The following is a 16,538-nucleotide window of genomic DNA, read 5'->3' on the forward strand; positions in this document are numbered from 1 at the left end:
TGGAGCCATGTTACGCTAGTATCATTTCATAGTTCCTTTTACTACATCATGCTATAGTTTTTGTGAGGGTTTAGGGTTCGAACTTTAATATGTTGTTTCCCAACCCCAAGTTCTTTTAGGCCTACCCTCTAGTCCTCGTCCCCATTAGCTATAATGTTATTGGTTTTTCTAACTGGTATATTAAGTAATCTCCATTTCTACATGATCAAATATCTGAACTTTATCCTCAATACGTGCTAGCTGAACTCTGAAAAAAATGCATATCCCTCCAATCAATGGATGGCGTCACATGGTCAGATTAGACCTATACAGATGCACATAGGCGGGGACCGGCCCTGTCGCAGTGCAAACTGTCCGTTGAGCTGACCGCTGGTCCATCTGACCCACTGTAATTTAAATGCACATGGGCCTTTAAATGCACATGGGCTGGGTGATATGTCCCAGACATAAGAAAGCCCAGTTTAAATAAACAAATAAATAAATAAAAAGAATCATTTTTCAGCTTCCCTGTTTTCAAGTATTCCCTACTTCCTAAGCTTTGATGCTTCTTTTTTGGAAGTAAATGTTTATAGGTTGATAAGCATTGGCAAATATCTTGCTTTAATCTAAAGAAATAATAAAGTTAGTGTTTTTCCTTTTTTACCCACATTCGAAAAATAACAGTGAGATTTTAGAAGAAGCTTCGCGTTTCACAATTAAACATAAGGAACAATCTCATCATTTTTTCCGTCAAAAGAAAAAACATCGTCATCATTTCTTTATCACTCAATTTCAAGCTAGACGTCGAAAAGAGAAGCAGAAAACAAGTCGGCACGAAGCAATTTTGGGGATAGGATGGACAAATAGCATTGTATTATTTGTGTCACTTTGCAAAAGAACTATAAGAATCCGAACACATAAAGACTACGCTTGAACAGCTTTAAATCCTAGGGAAAGCTTGATATCTCACCTGGAACTATGATGGATGACTATAATTGATCGCATAAGTCTGAATTATTGAATATTGACGTTATTGAAGGAGAAGTTATTGAACAAAGATGTACTATGGCTCTCCGTCTAGCTAGCTCGTCCAGTTATTTTGCTCGACAATTGAAATCAATAGCATTCAAATAATCTAGTTGTGAGGCTATGGAGTCATTATGACAGTCATGAACTAGACGGTTCATTCTCATGACATCTTGAGTACCTTTCCTACTTGCTACTATTGTTGTTGTCAATGTAAGTTTACTCTTCTTTTTGTTTTCTTGGCTAAATACCAGGGCTATTACAATGTTTATGGAGGTGCGACTGCACAATACCCAATGTATGGAGGGACATCTGGAGCCTTTTATCCATACATACAGTATGGACAAGGTGGAGCAGCAGCCTATGGCCATGCTGCTCAAGGCTACAACACGCAGTATCCTCATATGTTTCAGTACCCAGCGGCTCTTGCCTCCTCTGCTGCCGTCACTGGTTTCGCCCACCATTATGGGGGCTCCATCTCCTTCGCAACAAACCCTCCGGCTCAACCAGGTACATATACATTGAACTCACTTGTATTGTGATTTGTCATTTATATCACTATGTGTATATAGATCATAATGTTTTATGTTCATTAGTTTATTAGCAAATATATTCCATTCGTGTGTATTCATGGTTTTCGTCGATAAAAGAAGAATGAAAACTACTTAATACTCTGGACTGGAGATTCCTCCTATCGTTTGTATCTAGGCCCTATTGTTCTTTTCATAGATGTGTTATCCATTCATATATTCAAGGTTTTAGCAGATGTGTAAAGAAAGTCTTACCTAAGATAAAGAAAGAAATTGTGCAGAGAGGGGGTAGAAAACCACAATTTTTCAGAAGCCCTAATAAATTATAGCATATCTGGATGCAACATTTATGTTTCATAATAAAGCATTAATTTCCATGGCATTTCTAATGAACATTCTCCCGCTACATTCTACCTATAGAGATTGAAGAGGTATGGATGATCAAAATGTATAAGATTAGATGAATGATTAGCACGGTTATATTACACGTCCTTTCCCAACCTTTACATGTGCCTCACCGGACTAATTGATATCTTGCCATCTCTCTTTGTCATTCAAGATATAAAATATAGAACATAACATAAATATTCCAATGTGCATGTCCATTCTTTACTTTTGCTTCTTTTTCCCTTTGCCATTTTCTTGAGGGTAACCTCATAGTTCGTTATTGTTCTAATTTCATTAGTAAAATTTATGATCCTCAATTGCCCATCGTAAGTTAAAATAAGCCTCACAAATAAGAAATTCTGATATCTAAGTCTTCTTTACACAACTATTTGGCGCAGACATGCTTATGCTTCATGCGACAACAACCGTTAACACCTTTATCATCATCATCATGCCAAGTGCATCCAGAAACTAAATAATTTTCATTTATTGACCTTTGCCTTTGCTTGTTTTTTCTTTTCTATTTTATTATGACTAATAGCATCTACCATTTCTGGTACTAATACCTCTCTTTAACAGTGTGCTTTGCCATAAAACAGGCATGAACATGGCTCTCCCTGCTCCAACGCTACCAACTCCAACAATTCATAATTACAGACTCCTTCCTGCTCACTTCACTCCATCGGCGGCATCTGAGCAACCCTTGGCTTAACCATGTTTTTTCCTTCTCTCTCCATCCATGTCATTCCGGTGTCTCTCTATGCATCACGGTGTCTCTAACATGAAGACCGCAGTGTTTTCTTTCCCATACCCTAGTCCTAAATTGGGCTAGAAAAGCATCCATCTCATCTTTGAAGGTTAAAGTATTCCAACTCCCACTTGTTCTTGTGGTGAACGGGATACTCAATCTCCGCTTTAGCCCTAGGATGGGCTATTTAAGCATGCATCCATCAACATCCCAAGGTGGGATATTGTTCCACTGGCTTTCGCCCTTTCGTTAGTCAAGTTCAAGAACTCTTCTGACCGAAGAAGGCTCCGAGACATAACAAATAATATACATCTTGTTGAACCTAGCCTAAGGTGGCTATGGGCTAACACAACCCTACTATAGGCATGAGAACCCTAGCCCCATAAGGGCTGACATAACCTAATTAGGACTTGCATGATGTTGGACTACTTAAACAAGCAGGTTTTCCCTCCAATAATAGCCTTAGCTTGGCTTCACCCGGGCAGAGCAAACCCCAGCTAGTTCATGATTTAGTCTTAGTTACCCTTGGAAGGGTCCGATTGAGCCTTAAACCAACCAACCAATCTAACAACTACAAGAGTTTGATAAAAACTAACCAACCACTCAACTTATCTAAGAAAAGATAAGATGCTTCAACTAACACACCACTTTTTCGTTTTATGTACATTCATGTGGCTAGGCTCTAAGGAGAGCCTTAGTCCGATTAACTCATAAGGAGGGCTAATGTTTATTTTTGGCATTTTAGCCCCTACCTATATGTCTAACTTCTGATGTGCTCCTTAGATGGCTTTGGAGTTCCAAACTCCCCTGTAACTCACCTTCTTACTTTTCTCTCCAGCTTCACGCGCATTGGACTTCATGAAAGATCATTTTGTTTCTTGAGTCCCACCTTCTTCTCCCACTTCCCCATCATTCCCATGGTTAAAGCTTAAGGGTTCATCCCTCTTATATATGATTTCTTATATGTTATTATAAGACATGGGCTGTAATAACTAAGCACTCCACTTAGGACATGCTGATACTGTTCTATGTTCCATGCTGCATGACAATGCACCTGGCTCTGGTGCTATTGAAGCAGTTTGATGTTTTTAATTCATGTGATGAACTCTCTATGTACTACCATGAAGCAACATGCTCATCTTAATTAGAAGCTTTTCATATCCAATGATGATCATTATAAGAACATTGGCTGATCTCTATCTAAGGTGGTGTTGCGTATAACCAAGCTTCACCAAAGTTAAAGAGCTGGTAAGATTGATGTTTCCTCAGGGGGGAAAAGTGGCTTAATTTGATTCTGATTGACCAAAATTGGTCTGCATCTGTGGCAGAAAAGATCATAGTCTCAATACATAAGCTTTTAGCAATTTATGCTCTGCACTGATCCAAGAGTTCTATTTCTAGGCACAAAATGTGCCCAGCGGATCATGCATTAGATACTTTCTTGTTCTATTCCTTGATTTGCGAAAGGAGCAGAACAAGTGAGTCCTTTTGTTTCTACCTGTGTGAGGAGAGGGGATGTGGGGATCAGTAAAATAAAAAAATTAGAAACTTCCGCCTTCCCATTGAAATTGGATAAATCATAACCATCAGCCACAGGAGAATGAGCTTCCGGGGAAAACTTAATCTGCCTTTCGCACAGGAAGAGCCTAGTTAAGTTATGTAATGAGAAAGCTCTAGGCACAGGAAAACTATCTAATGGAGGCGGGGAGCTAGCCTGCCAAAAGAAGGAGAACTTTTGGATGACACGGATACTTTATCCTAGGATCAAATGTTTTTCTGATGCTTTTTACGATTCATGTAATGATAAAGCTCTAGGATTGAAAGGCTTATGCTGGGATCTTTGGAATAGAGTGTGACAGGTCATTACAAACTTATGGAGGAACTGTATGATAAAACTGTTGTGCGCAGCGGAAATTTCGGCAGAGTTTCTGGTGCACAATAAGAGAGAAAGATCGATAAGAATTCTTGTTTCTCAAAGGGAACAAGAATCTGAAAGCCTAATATCCCATCAAAGTGGGATATTTGCTCTTCCTCTCGTCAGCTCTAGGACTGCGCGTCGAGGGATCCTAAAACTATTACAATGGCCACAAACTCAAACAACCAATTTTACGTGGTTCGGCAAACTGCCTACGTCCACGGGGCAAGGAGGGGGATCTACTATTAGAGAGAGAAAAAGAATACAATGGGTTTACAACTCTCACAATCTAAACCCTCAAATAGGCTCCTTGCTTTTCTTCACAAGAAAAGGTCAGCCTCCAAATACTTTTTCTCTCTTCACAAAACCCGAGACAGTTCCCACACTCTCTCAGCCGATTTTCTTCCCTCTCTGCACTGCGCCTTTCACCAAAAGCCGCTCTTGCATGCCCTGCCGCAGCCACCAAAGAAAAGAAAAGAAACTGCTCACCCTCCTTCGCACTTTTTTTCCCAAAACTGAGCCGACACTAACCAAACCAAATATCTCACTTGTTGTGTCCAGTACACCGTGAAACAATTCACGACAACAGACTCAATCCATAACAAGTCGAGAATCAAAATGAGAATGCAAACACTCTCCAAATGTCAGTATCAACTCACCAAATCGATCTCACCCCCATCAAAATCCAATCCCGGCTGCATCATAAGACTGCCTACGTATCTTCTTGCCCAAGGAATCAAGCCGAACGTAGTTCACCCAAATGACCTTCAAAGGCCTCAATTCACTAGAAGAGTTCGCAACCCTTCTCCAATATCATCAACTCTGCGACTGATAGCACCTCCAATGGCCTCAAACACCTTCACCTGAGGTGTACCAATGGTCATATCCAAACTGCATCTATCAGCTGCACTCGAATCAAAACTCAATTCATCATCTGCATCCAAATCCAAATGACTTCCACGCTGTGTCACCTCAGCTGGAATCCCAACCAATGCAGAATGATCTGGAGTAATCTTTACCCAATGTGGAGTAGCATCACTCTCCACCCGCTGCGATACCTCTAATGTCTGTCCAAAACTCTCCACCTGCTGAGAGTCAAATAGCTCACTCATCGAAGCCTCAACCGAAGTGACACTACCAGACCTATCTTCCAATGGAGTTTTACCTCCAATCGCAACAGTTGACAACTCTTTAATAGGATGACCCAAATATGTCGAAGCCTCTGTCCAGAAACTCTTCTGCAAACCATTGCTCGACCACAAACACCGATCCTCCTCCAGAAAGGCACGGTTCTTCAAATTTGTCACCTTATCTAGTTGCCCCAAGATTTCCTTTCCAACGAAGTGTCTCGAAATGCCGTGAGCTCGGCTCCAATACAGAAATAGGTCCATCTTGTACCTCCCACCAGAATGGAGTACCTTCACCTTTCTGTCTATTACACACTTCTTCAATCTGTTGGATACTACTAGGACTTTCTCCAAAGGGGATTTGGTTGCAACCCAAACACGCCTAGAACAGCCACCAACAAAGGAAACCAATCGCCTATTACCTCCCAATGATGCCCCTTTGGAAGGCCCCCAAACATCCACGTGAACTCCTCCAGAACGACCCTTAGCACGGTGAATAGAGGTGCCACACTTCACCTCGGTCTTCTTGCTCACATCAACATGTTCACTGGACTTCAAACTGCAGGTCTTCGCACCCTCTTTCAATCTATGCGAGGAATTAATACTAGAATGGCCAAGCCCCAAATGCCGCAGTCTAGACGAATCAATAGAAGTCACCAGTTCTCCACCTGCCACTATACCTCCAGTCAAGTAATACAGGTTATTTCTCCTGACGCCCTTCATCAAAATACGAGAGTCTCTCGCAATCTCGAGAACCATGTCATCAACACGAACCGTCAGACCCTCTCCAACCAAAGCTCCAATCGAGATCAAGTTCTTCCTCAAAGAAGGAACATATCTCACATCGTTTAACTCTCTAACAGTCCCGTCAAACATCTTTATGCGAATTCTTCCTATCCCAAGGATCTGGCATGCACGGTTATCAGCCATGTACACCACACCACTATCCACCAGCTTCTCAAAACTGGAGAACCATTCCCTTCTAGGGCACACATGATAGGTCGCACCACTATCCAACATCCATTCAGATTCCTCCGAATAGCTATCTGTAGGACTGATAGAAAGCGAATAAATAGAAGAGTCAGAATTATTACCATCCGATACGATGTTTGCTTCTGATGATGGTTGCTTCCCTTTTCCCTTCTGCTTATTCTTCATCCATTCGTCGAGCTTTGGGCAGTCTTTCTTCCAATGACCAGTCTCCTTGCACCAAGCACACTGATCTTTTCCTACTCTAGACTGTGACTTCCAATTCTTTCGGTTTGGACCCTTCCCTCTTGCGACCAACGCCTCCGCTACCGGCTCAACCGAAGCCTCCTTATCCTTCTTTCGAAGCTGATAATTCACAAGTGCAGCGGTGACCTCACTAGACGAAAGTGATGCCTTCCCATTAATTAGAGTAAGAACGAAGGTCTCATATTCCTCGTCGGGCAAGGAACTCAACAACAGTAACGCCTTATCCTCATCTTCAATCTTGACATCCACATTCGTCAAATCCGCAAGAAGCTTTGTGTAGTGGTTCATGTGATCTCTAATGGAGGTTCCCTTCTTCAACTGGAAACGATAAAGTCTCCTCTTCAAATGCAAGCGATTTTCCACACTCTTGGTCAAATACTTGCTTTCGAGAATCTCCCAAATCTTCTTCGCAGAAGTCTCATTCATCACATCATATTTTAGATCTTGAGTCAAACAAGACCTAATCACACCACACGCCGTTCGATTCATCTTCTTCCAAACCTTCTCTTCAATCTCATCTGGCTTGCCATCTAACTCCAATGTATCCTCCAAATTCTGCGCGTTCAGCGCATCCAAAACCTCGCATCTCCATAATCCAAAGTTGTTTGTGCCATTAAATTTCTCCACATCTATCTTCATAGAGTGGATATTCAAACTCTGAATGGTCTTCGCGCCAGAAGCACCACCCTCGACACCCGAAGCACCTTCTTTCCCCGACATCTTACGCACCAACGAACAAAGAATAGATCCAAAACTGAAAGATAGAGTCTTTACCAAAAGATCCCACCTTTATCACCAACGAAGTCCTAAACGGGCCTCCAAATTGATCTACTCCTCCAACCAAACCCTAGATCTGGAATCTGGGCTCTGATACCACTTGTTGTGCGCAGCGGAAATTTCGGCAGAGTTTCTGGTGCACAATAAGAGAGAAAGATCGATAAGAATTCTTGTTTCTCAAAGGGAACAAGAATCTGAAAGCCTAATATCCCATCAAAGTGGGATATTTGCTCTTCCTCTCGTCAGCTCTAGGACTGCGCGTCGAGGGATCCTAAAACTATTACAATGGCCACAAACTCAAACAACCAATTTTACGTGGTTCGGCAAACTGCCTACGTCCACGGGGCAAGAAGGGGGATCTACTAATAGAAGGAAAGAGAATACAAATAGGGTTTACAATCTCTCAAATCTAAACCCTCAAACAATCTCTCAATCTCTCACAAAAGGGATACTAAAACCTAAAGGACGCTGCACATAACTCTTCAAAACAGCCAAAAAAACAATCTGTTTTTCTCCCTCTGCTTTGCTTGCACGCCGCCCAAAAGCTTTCTTTTCACCCTCTCTCTGCAGCCGCCAAAAGGAAGAATCAGCCGCACCTCCTTTTCACGCCCTAGCCGCAAACAAAAACTCCCACCTCAATTGCACACACCTCCAAGCACCTAGGTCACCGAATAAAGGCCTGTATATATATGCAACATTCGGGTGGGTGGGCCAGCAATTGGACGAAAGTTTGCTCCTCCAGCTCACGTGTCTCACGCGGTTGCAAATTTGCCCGGCTGTCATCCGTTGGCTTCGTCCGTATGCTTACCTCGCGTGGGGCCTGCTCACGTGCTTCAACCAATCACAAAAACAAATTTGACTTGGCCGTTCAAACACTGCAAAAATTGTAATTGCCTTTGAGAAAGAAGTGCATAACGTAGGTGATTTTAGGCTAAGTTTGTTTAATTGCTCGATAGAGAAACTATAGGAAATCATAGCAAATAGGCTCAGGAAGGTTACTGAGAAAATAGTTGACCCTCAGCAGAAAGGTATTCATCAATGATAGGCACATTCTCCATAGCGTGTACTTACCTCTTGTTTCGCTCAGGCGCACATGCTCTTTTGCTCAGACTCCTCCCAGACACCTTAACAGTTGAATACGCAGGTAATGATTTTGTTGTGCGCAACTTGTTGAAATTGCGCCCCATTTTGGGGTGAGTTTTAAATGAGATTTCTGACGTCTATTATGGCGGTATATGCGTGTGAGAGAGTCTTAAAATACTACTGCTGCTAGTTATTCTCAATTGAAATATTCTGGGAGGGAATTGCCAAACATTATATTATGACATCTGACATTGCATTGTATTGATGGGCATATATTAACGACTTATAAGATGAGGTTTTTTACATGAAAACCACCACCTTATTTCAAATTAACGGTTTCCACCTTTTTTGTCAAAATCACATTTACTTGCATACATGTTTGCAATATCACGCCAAATTGACAATTCAGCAAAAAAGATCATTAACTTCCAATTTTATCCCTATCTAAAATACGTGAAGACCTTGCGTATCCTAATCTATTTTTAAAATATGGGTATTTTTAGTATTAGTCCCCCATATCTTTCATATTTTAAAACTAGTTCAATCAAACTCTGAACCAACTCCCAAACCCTAATTTCCAATCCTCCAAACCCTAACTTCACTTTACCTTAATCATCCCTCTGAAGACGACATCCATTTGGGGTCAAATTTTAAAATATTGTGACTTTATTTTTTGTTTGGGGGTTGGGATAGTATCAAAATTTAAAGGATTTCGGGAACTAGTATTGAAAACAGTCTTTCAAAATTTGATGATTTTGACCAAAACAAAAAAAATGTGGTAACTATCAATTTTAATAAAAGTTAAGGTGATTTTCATATAAAAACCTTATTAGATGAGTACTGCAAGATAGTGAGTTGTCACAAAGACTTACATAGTTAGAGACAAGGAGACGTGTGAGGATGATTACTAGATATCCCCCTAGCTTTTAAACTTAGATCTGTATGTTGATGGGTATTGAGGAGAATTTAGAGTTTCTATCAGCGGTTATTTTTCTGGACGGCTACAATCACCTCGCTGTGTTGACCGAATTGAGAATCAACGGTTGTGTTGCCCACATTATGAATGTGTGTATATGTTATATGTACACGCAACACAGCTGAAACGAAAAATTTAAGTGCTCCATCAGCACTATTCCACACCAATAGGAAAAAGATACGTGGCACAAATCAATTATAAATGCAAATTTGATGGAATTAAATATTTTTTATTTTGCTACACACCCTCCTCGTATTGATTTAGAAGGGTTGAAATATTATTGATTCAAAAGCGTTGTTTTGTATTCTAAAATTATAAATGTAGCAAATGTTGTATGCAAAAAATATTGTGAGAGCAACATTTGTTACATAAAATTAACTTCAAATCATTTTTGTTATGGGAAATGTTTTTCTCAATCTAAATTAAGTGTTTAGTTAGTTGCAAAAAAAAATGTTCCCATTGCAAATCAAGTGTTTGTTTATTTAAAATTATAAAATAAACTACATTTTCCAATTTGTTTCAACTAACTAGGTGGTGTAACATTAATTTTTATTTTTTAATTAATAAAAACACTTATAATATCTGTTACATCTACATTGCCCATAATAAATGATGCAGTTTTTTTTTCTATAAACCGTAAATCTAAAGGCATTTTCCTAAGTAACTTATTGCTTACCAAATACTGGAATAGAAAGCTGTCTACAACATTTGATGCTACAGCTCTACACCCTATTAGCCAAATAACTCCAAAATTAAAAAAAAAATTAGACATATAAGCCAAGTCGGATATTGGAGGGATTTAGACCTTGTTTGCTATCAAAAAGTAGTGGAAAGATTACTACTTTCATCATAGTTGTTGATTTGTCTAGTTAATAATTATGATTTGTCTTTAAATTTAAATTAGGAATGTCTTCATTTTATGGGGATATGATGAGTGTTATTTTAAGAATGAATTGCAATCATCCATCCAAAAAATCAACGATAAAATTGCAATCTCTCCACTATTTTTTGACCATAGAGAACATGCAAATCCAGTACGGGAAAGAGCCCGCGCTAGTCAACCTGTAATCTCCATATTACAACTTAAAAGGTTGAAGTTGAATCTAAATAGGATAATTAGTCCGAATTTTTTAAATCTCAAATCTGAATCCAACCTGGTTGCATATTAGCAAAGAGGCAATAGTATGCGTCTAAAATCTACATTAGTCAACCTCAAATCTCAGTGCTGCCGACCTTGCAACTTGAAAGGTTGAAGTCGATTCTAAAGAAGATAATACGTCCAAATTTTCTTTTATTCTCAAGTCTGCATCCACCTTGATTGCATATTAGCAAGAGGGCAATGGTTTGTGTCCAAAATCCCATCTTCGAAATCGCAATCACAAGTCAGAAACATGTTTTCCTAAAATTTTGTAGTCAAAGATCAAGATATAAGAGAACAACTTGAGGGAAAAAAGGAATATAAAATCTGAAAATGCCAACAAGTGCTTAAATTTTCAAGATTTAAATTCAAACAAAAGACAAAAAATCCAGAATAGCAAATCCGAGATGAGGCAATTTAAAATGTGAAATCTCAAATTTTAATGTTTTCATGTGGCATACATAGTAGAAAACGCAAAACTTAAATTGATATCCTAATTTAGAAATATGGATATTAAACTAAGAAAAATGTAGGGAAATTGTGCCAATGCTCCAAATTTTAAAAAGACCAATGTGACCAACCTCTTTAACCTTTTTCCCATTTGATTCAACCTTTAAAATCCAAATATGTGTGATTCATCCCTTATTCAGTTATTATTCCCTATCAACTAAGCATAGAGAGAGAAGAAAAAAATTAAAAAAAAACCCAAAATGACCTTATCTCCTCCACTCTCCTAACCTATCTCTTCCCTCCTCTCTCCCTCTTCCTTCTTTTTCTCTCAGACACCGACATTCCCCTCGCCACTACCGAACTTAATTGCATGCTTCGGCCGTGTTGTTGATCTAGGGATATATTACTTAGGAAAACCCAATATTATTTGCTCCTTTTCTCCTACTAATTTTCCCCACATCCTCTTTCTACCCCCACCCCCCCCCCCCCCAAAAAAAAAAACCCCAAAAAAATCCTAAATTGGCCGGCAATGGCGAAACCCTCGAATTTGTTGGAGTTCTCGTTGAAGAATCCATCAAACAACAGAGATCAGTCTCCGACATTGAAGGCAAAGAGGAGGTGAAGAATAAGTTAGAGGAGGCGATGCCCGAGGAGGATAAGGAGGAGCTCGAGGTCGTCGCAAGTTCCACAAGACCTCTAAGCTATCAATTTTTTTATAGAAATTTGTAATTTCTATTTGAACATTGTGGAAAGATAAAAATTTAGAGAAGTACCGACTAGATGTATTTTTGTTTGATAATTTTTATGTTAAGTTTAAGTCCAAGGTGGAATATTAAGTCTAAAGGGTTGGAAGTGAAGTCCAAGAACTTGTATGTTAAGTCTATTAGGTTGAATGATAAGTCTAATTTGTTAAATGTTAAGTATAATTTGTTACATGTTAAGTCTAACGCATTGTATGTTAAGTCTAATTGGCATGATGTTAATTCTAATTAATTGAATATTAACTCTATAGAATTGAAAGTGAAGTCCAATGACTTGCATGATAAGTCTATTGGGTTGAATAACAAATCTAAAGATGGAATGTCAAGTGTAATAGATTATATGAATGTTAAGTCTAATTTGTTAAAATTAAGTATAATTTATTACATATTAAGTCTAACGCGTTGTATTTTAAGTCTAATTAGCATGATGTTAATTCTAATTGGTTGAATGTTAAATCTTTAGGGTTGAATATTAAGTTTAATCGGTTAAATGTTAAGCCTAATTGGAAGACATTTTTTATCTAATGAAAAACATGTTATTGTTCGCGTGGAAAACTGTGTTCTTTTTCATTGATATGATTGTCATCTTGGGTTACAAAGATCCGGTCTTTTATAGATCCGGTTACAACTAAATCAAAGAAAAAAAATAAAAATTACAACTTTCCTCTTGTGAACAAATCGCAAGCTCCTGTTTTGCGGTTGCTTGCTTGTGTGAGTTCTTTGCCAACGCCGGGGTTAATCCGTGGACCACCGCGCGATCTAGATCCGGTCGGATCTACACGATTATGCGGGTATTATTCCACGAAGGGAATAATAGCCGGGAGGGATTAATCCACCAAGGGAATAATCGCTCAGATCTCGAGATCTAAGACCAAGCTTAGATCTGGAGTGTAGTCTCGTGTAGATCTCAGATCTGTTCTTTCTTCCTCTCGAGATCCTGCCTTTTCTGACGTGGATGGTCGCCGAGGATCAGATCCGAATGTGCAAGTCTTCTGGTCTTCAAAGCTCCGAGTTCACTCTTCAATCCGGCAGAGTTTCGGCTCTTGAAAGTTCGACCTCTGAAAATGAACATCTCTAGGCCTATTTATAGGCTCTCAGGACAGTGGCTGCAAAAAGGGAATTGTCGGCCCCCTCTGGCCACTGTCGGCCACCTCGGGGTGGCCGGCACTGTGCCTAGCCACCTTGAGGTGGCTCGGCTCATGGCCGAGCCACCCCAAGGTGGCTCGGCCACCGAGCCACCCCGAGGTGGCTCGGCGGCCTATTCTGGCTCACTCTGGTCTGGTCTAGTCCAGCCAGGTTCAATCTGGTTCAATTGGGCTCATTCTGGCTCAATTTGGCTCATTCTGGCTCAGTCTGGTCCAATTTGGCTTGGTCTGGTTCAGTCTGGTCTGGTCTGGTTCAGCCAGATCTGGTTTAAGGCTATAAAAGAGGGTTTTTTGGCTTCTTTTTTCTTCTCTTCCTCCTCTCTTCTAGGGCCGGCCCCCCCCTCTTCCTCCTTTTTGAGTTTTCTCTTCCCTCGAGCGTCTTTTCTCCTCGAAACTTTGATATTTATCCGAGATCTGGGTTTCCTTTTGATCTTTGACTGAGAGATCCTTCAAAAAATCATTTTTTAGAATTCCTCTCAGACCCCTCGAGCACGTGGTGAAAGTTTCCTAAAAGGTCTCATCTTCGTTGGATCTCGAGCCTTTCTTCAGGTAAATCTTCCACAATTTGGATCTTTTTCATGCTCAATTTAATTCATGCATTTGTGGGGTTATATGTGAGGGTTGAGGGTGTGATTTGATGCCTCGAGCTAATCTTTCAGGGGGGTAAAAATGCAATTTTGAGGGGTTTTTATGCAAAAATTAGGGCTGAAATTATTTTTTGAATCTAACCCTTTGAGTTATTTTGCAGGCCGTCATGTCTCGCGCCTCGAGAGGTCGTTCCCCTGCCATGTCGGTTGATGGCGCGCCTCCCTCTTATGCTGGTGAGCTACTTTTTGCAAATAAACCCTTTTTTCTTATAAATTTGTAAATTGACCCTTTTTTAAACCCCACGTTGTTCTCCTTGGCGAGGCAATCGGGAAGAGCCTTGATTCTCCTTGGTGAGGATCGACGCTTCAAAGATATGTTTTGCTTGGTCAAAACCATATCTCAAAATTAAAGGGGGCGATTTGACACTACATTGCGTTTTATAAGGCAGGGATATGTTGTCGACATACCCTGTTTTGTGATTGCACAATGTGGCCAAATCGTCTCACCCTTTATAAGGCAATGACTCTATCTTAGCTATTTGTAAGATGAGTTCAATTTCCTTTTATAATCGAGACTAACCAGTGTTTAACTGTCTATTTTGCAGTGGGGTACCCTTCTGGATCATTCCCGTCCCACGCAATATATGGACGGCGTGGCGAGCATTATTCGAACTCCAACGATCCTTCCCCTATTCCAGCTACCCCTCAGTTTGCTTCGGACACGTCGACTGAGGTTGCCCAAGTGGTGAGGGAAGGTGGTCATCGAGCTATTCGCCAGCTAATCACAGATGCGCCTTTTGTGAAGGACGCCAGCTCTACTCAGCCTCTTCGAAAGAGCGATTTCCTATTTGGTGATTCTGTCGATGACCCAGAAGCCGTATTCATTGGTGCTGAGCATTGGCTTCACAAGACCGGCAATGGCTTCATATACTTGCCGGAGATTCCTCGGCATCGTTCATTGACTGAGCTCAGATGTCAGGCTGTGACACGGGAGATGTCGTGGCGCTTGACAGAGGATCATATGAGTGTCCATTGCGGCTATATCACTCATTCGGCGGTTCCTGGTTCGTGCAGAAGTCGTGTTACCGGATTGCGTCCTGGTGTATTGGGGCTGGACGAACCACCACGTAACGAGTTCCTTGCTACCGCTTCCACCTTGAGGAATCGTCTCGCTGTTCTGGGACGGGAGATGCCAGCGACACGTCACAGGTTTTACGGTTGGGTCCACTCTTCGGACAAGTCTTGGTGGAGCCGCATGACGACATACGTCTTGAGCCGATGGGGCGAGGAGTTGCATGCTTGCGGTTTGTATGCAGCCGTTCGTGCCACCGTGTATGGCTTGCCTATCAGTTTGAGACATTTCTGTGCTTTGTTCGAGCTATATAATCCAGACTCGAACACTTTTCTGACCCGGCAGGGGGAGTTAGGCTTGGCTCTTCACGAGATGCACAGGATTTCTGGCTTGTCCATGGGACAGATGCTATACCAGGAGTACTTTCCTTCCAGTCATGAGTTGAGCCAATTAAAAGATCGCATGCCTGACCGTTATGAGACTCTATGGGACCTCACTTGTCATTACCATATTGCTTTGGCACAGTCGGAGCCCTTAGCAAAGAGGACCAAGGTATGTGTGAGTCTGAAACAATTTGCGAACTACTTGTTCAAGAATCTGGAGAGCACTCATGGCGAGGATATTTGTGAGCTGGCCCCATTCACTCCTTCAGAGGTGAACAGTCTACTGAAGAAGATCGGCGCTCAATCTTACACCACCGGCGGTCCTGAGGGTGGCTTTCCTGCGAAGACCAAGTTCAAGTCATTCTTGTGGCACGCTACCGCACCAATTCGACCAATGACACTTCTTGCTGGCTTTCTTGCTATCTGGTTGAAAAAGTGCGTGGTTCCATATCAGTCTGGCGACGCCTTGCCCTTGGAGGTACTTTACCCAGCAGTTCAGCTCGCCTATAAGAAGGAACTCTCACTTCTTCCGGTGATGGTGGCTAATATTCACCGAGGACTTCGACAGCTTTCCAGTGCGTTCACACGGAAGGAGACCGATTTACCAGGTCAGATTCCCACGCTTAAGGTGGAGCTCCCGTACGCTTATCTGATGGCCTGGTTTGTCCTTCATCGCTCGGATATGATGTCGGTGCCGAACGCCACAGACCATTCTGTTCCCCTGCTACAGTTGCTTGAGAATGGCAGGTGGGAGGGCCGCGGATTTTCTGATGTCAGACAGCAGTTGCAGGTCCATAAGTGTTGGGCATTCTCTACTTGTTTTCCGCAGTTCTCCGGTCGATATGGTGAATGCTTGATAGATGATGAGAGGCCTAGAGAGTACCGGACTTATTTAGACATCGGCTGCTTCAACTGGCTAGTGAATATTAGGCCCGGCTATCTGACTTTCCGGGTGAGGGATCAGTGCTTCATCGAACCATATCTACCGTGCCGATTCGCTCGCCAGTTTGGCTATGACCAGCTTTACATTGGGAATCCTCGTCAGCAGCTTCGTACTCATAGTGGTTTGATAGACGGTCTCCGCGCTTGGTTGTGGACCGTGACTGGCTGTACTGGTGTTAGATTTAGTCTCCCGAGTGCTGACCGGCAGTTGAACCTTACTTTCTTGAGCTGCAAATGGTTGTTAGCAGCCAACAAGACTATCCCTGTGAAGCCAAT

At 41.4% G+C, this 16,538-nt stretch overlaps 1 protein-coding gene across 3 annotated transcripts in view; it reads left to right on the forward strand.

Moving 5' to 3' along the window:
- Window positions 1–3,855, forward strand: part of LOC109826972 (RNA-binding protein 24-B-like) — a 15,201-nt gene extending 11,346 nt beyond the window's left edge. The window contains exons 5-6 of one of the 3 annotated variants that reach the window (XM_020393987.1): window positions 1,260–1,515; window positions 2,502–3,855. In XM_020393987.1, coding sequence (XP_020249576.1) covers window positions 1,260–1,515; window positions 2,502–2,527 — 282 coding nt within the window. In that variant the 3' untranslated portion in view covers window positions 2,528–3,855. The remainder of the gene's footprint in view (window positions 1–1,259; window positions 1,516–2,501) is intronic. The other 2 variants (XM_020393985.1, XM_020393986.1) reach the window with 2 other exon arrangements.

Source organism: Asparagus officinalis, chromosome 10, assembly GCF_001876935.1.
Source record: "Asparagus officinalis chromosome 10, Aspof.V1, whole genome shotgun sequence".
Taxonomy (NCBI): domain Eukaryota; kingdom Viridiplantae; phylum Streptophyta; class Magnoliopsida; order Asparagales; family Asparagaceae; genus Asparagus; species Asparagus officinalis.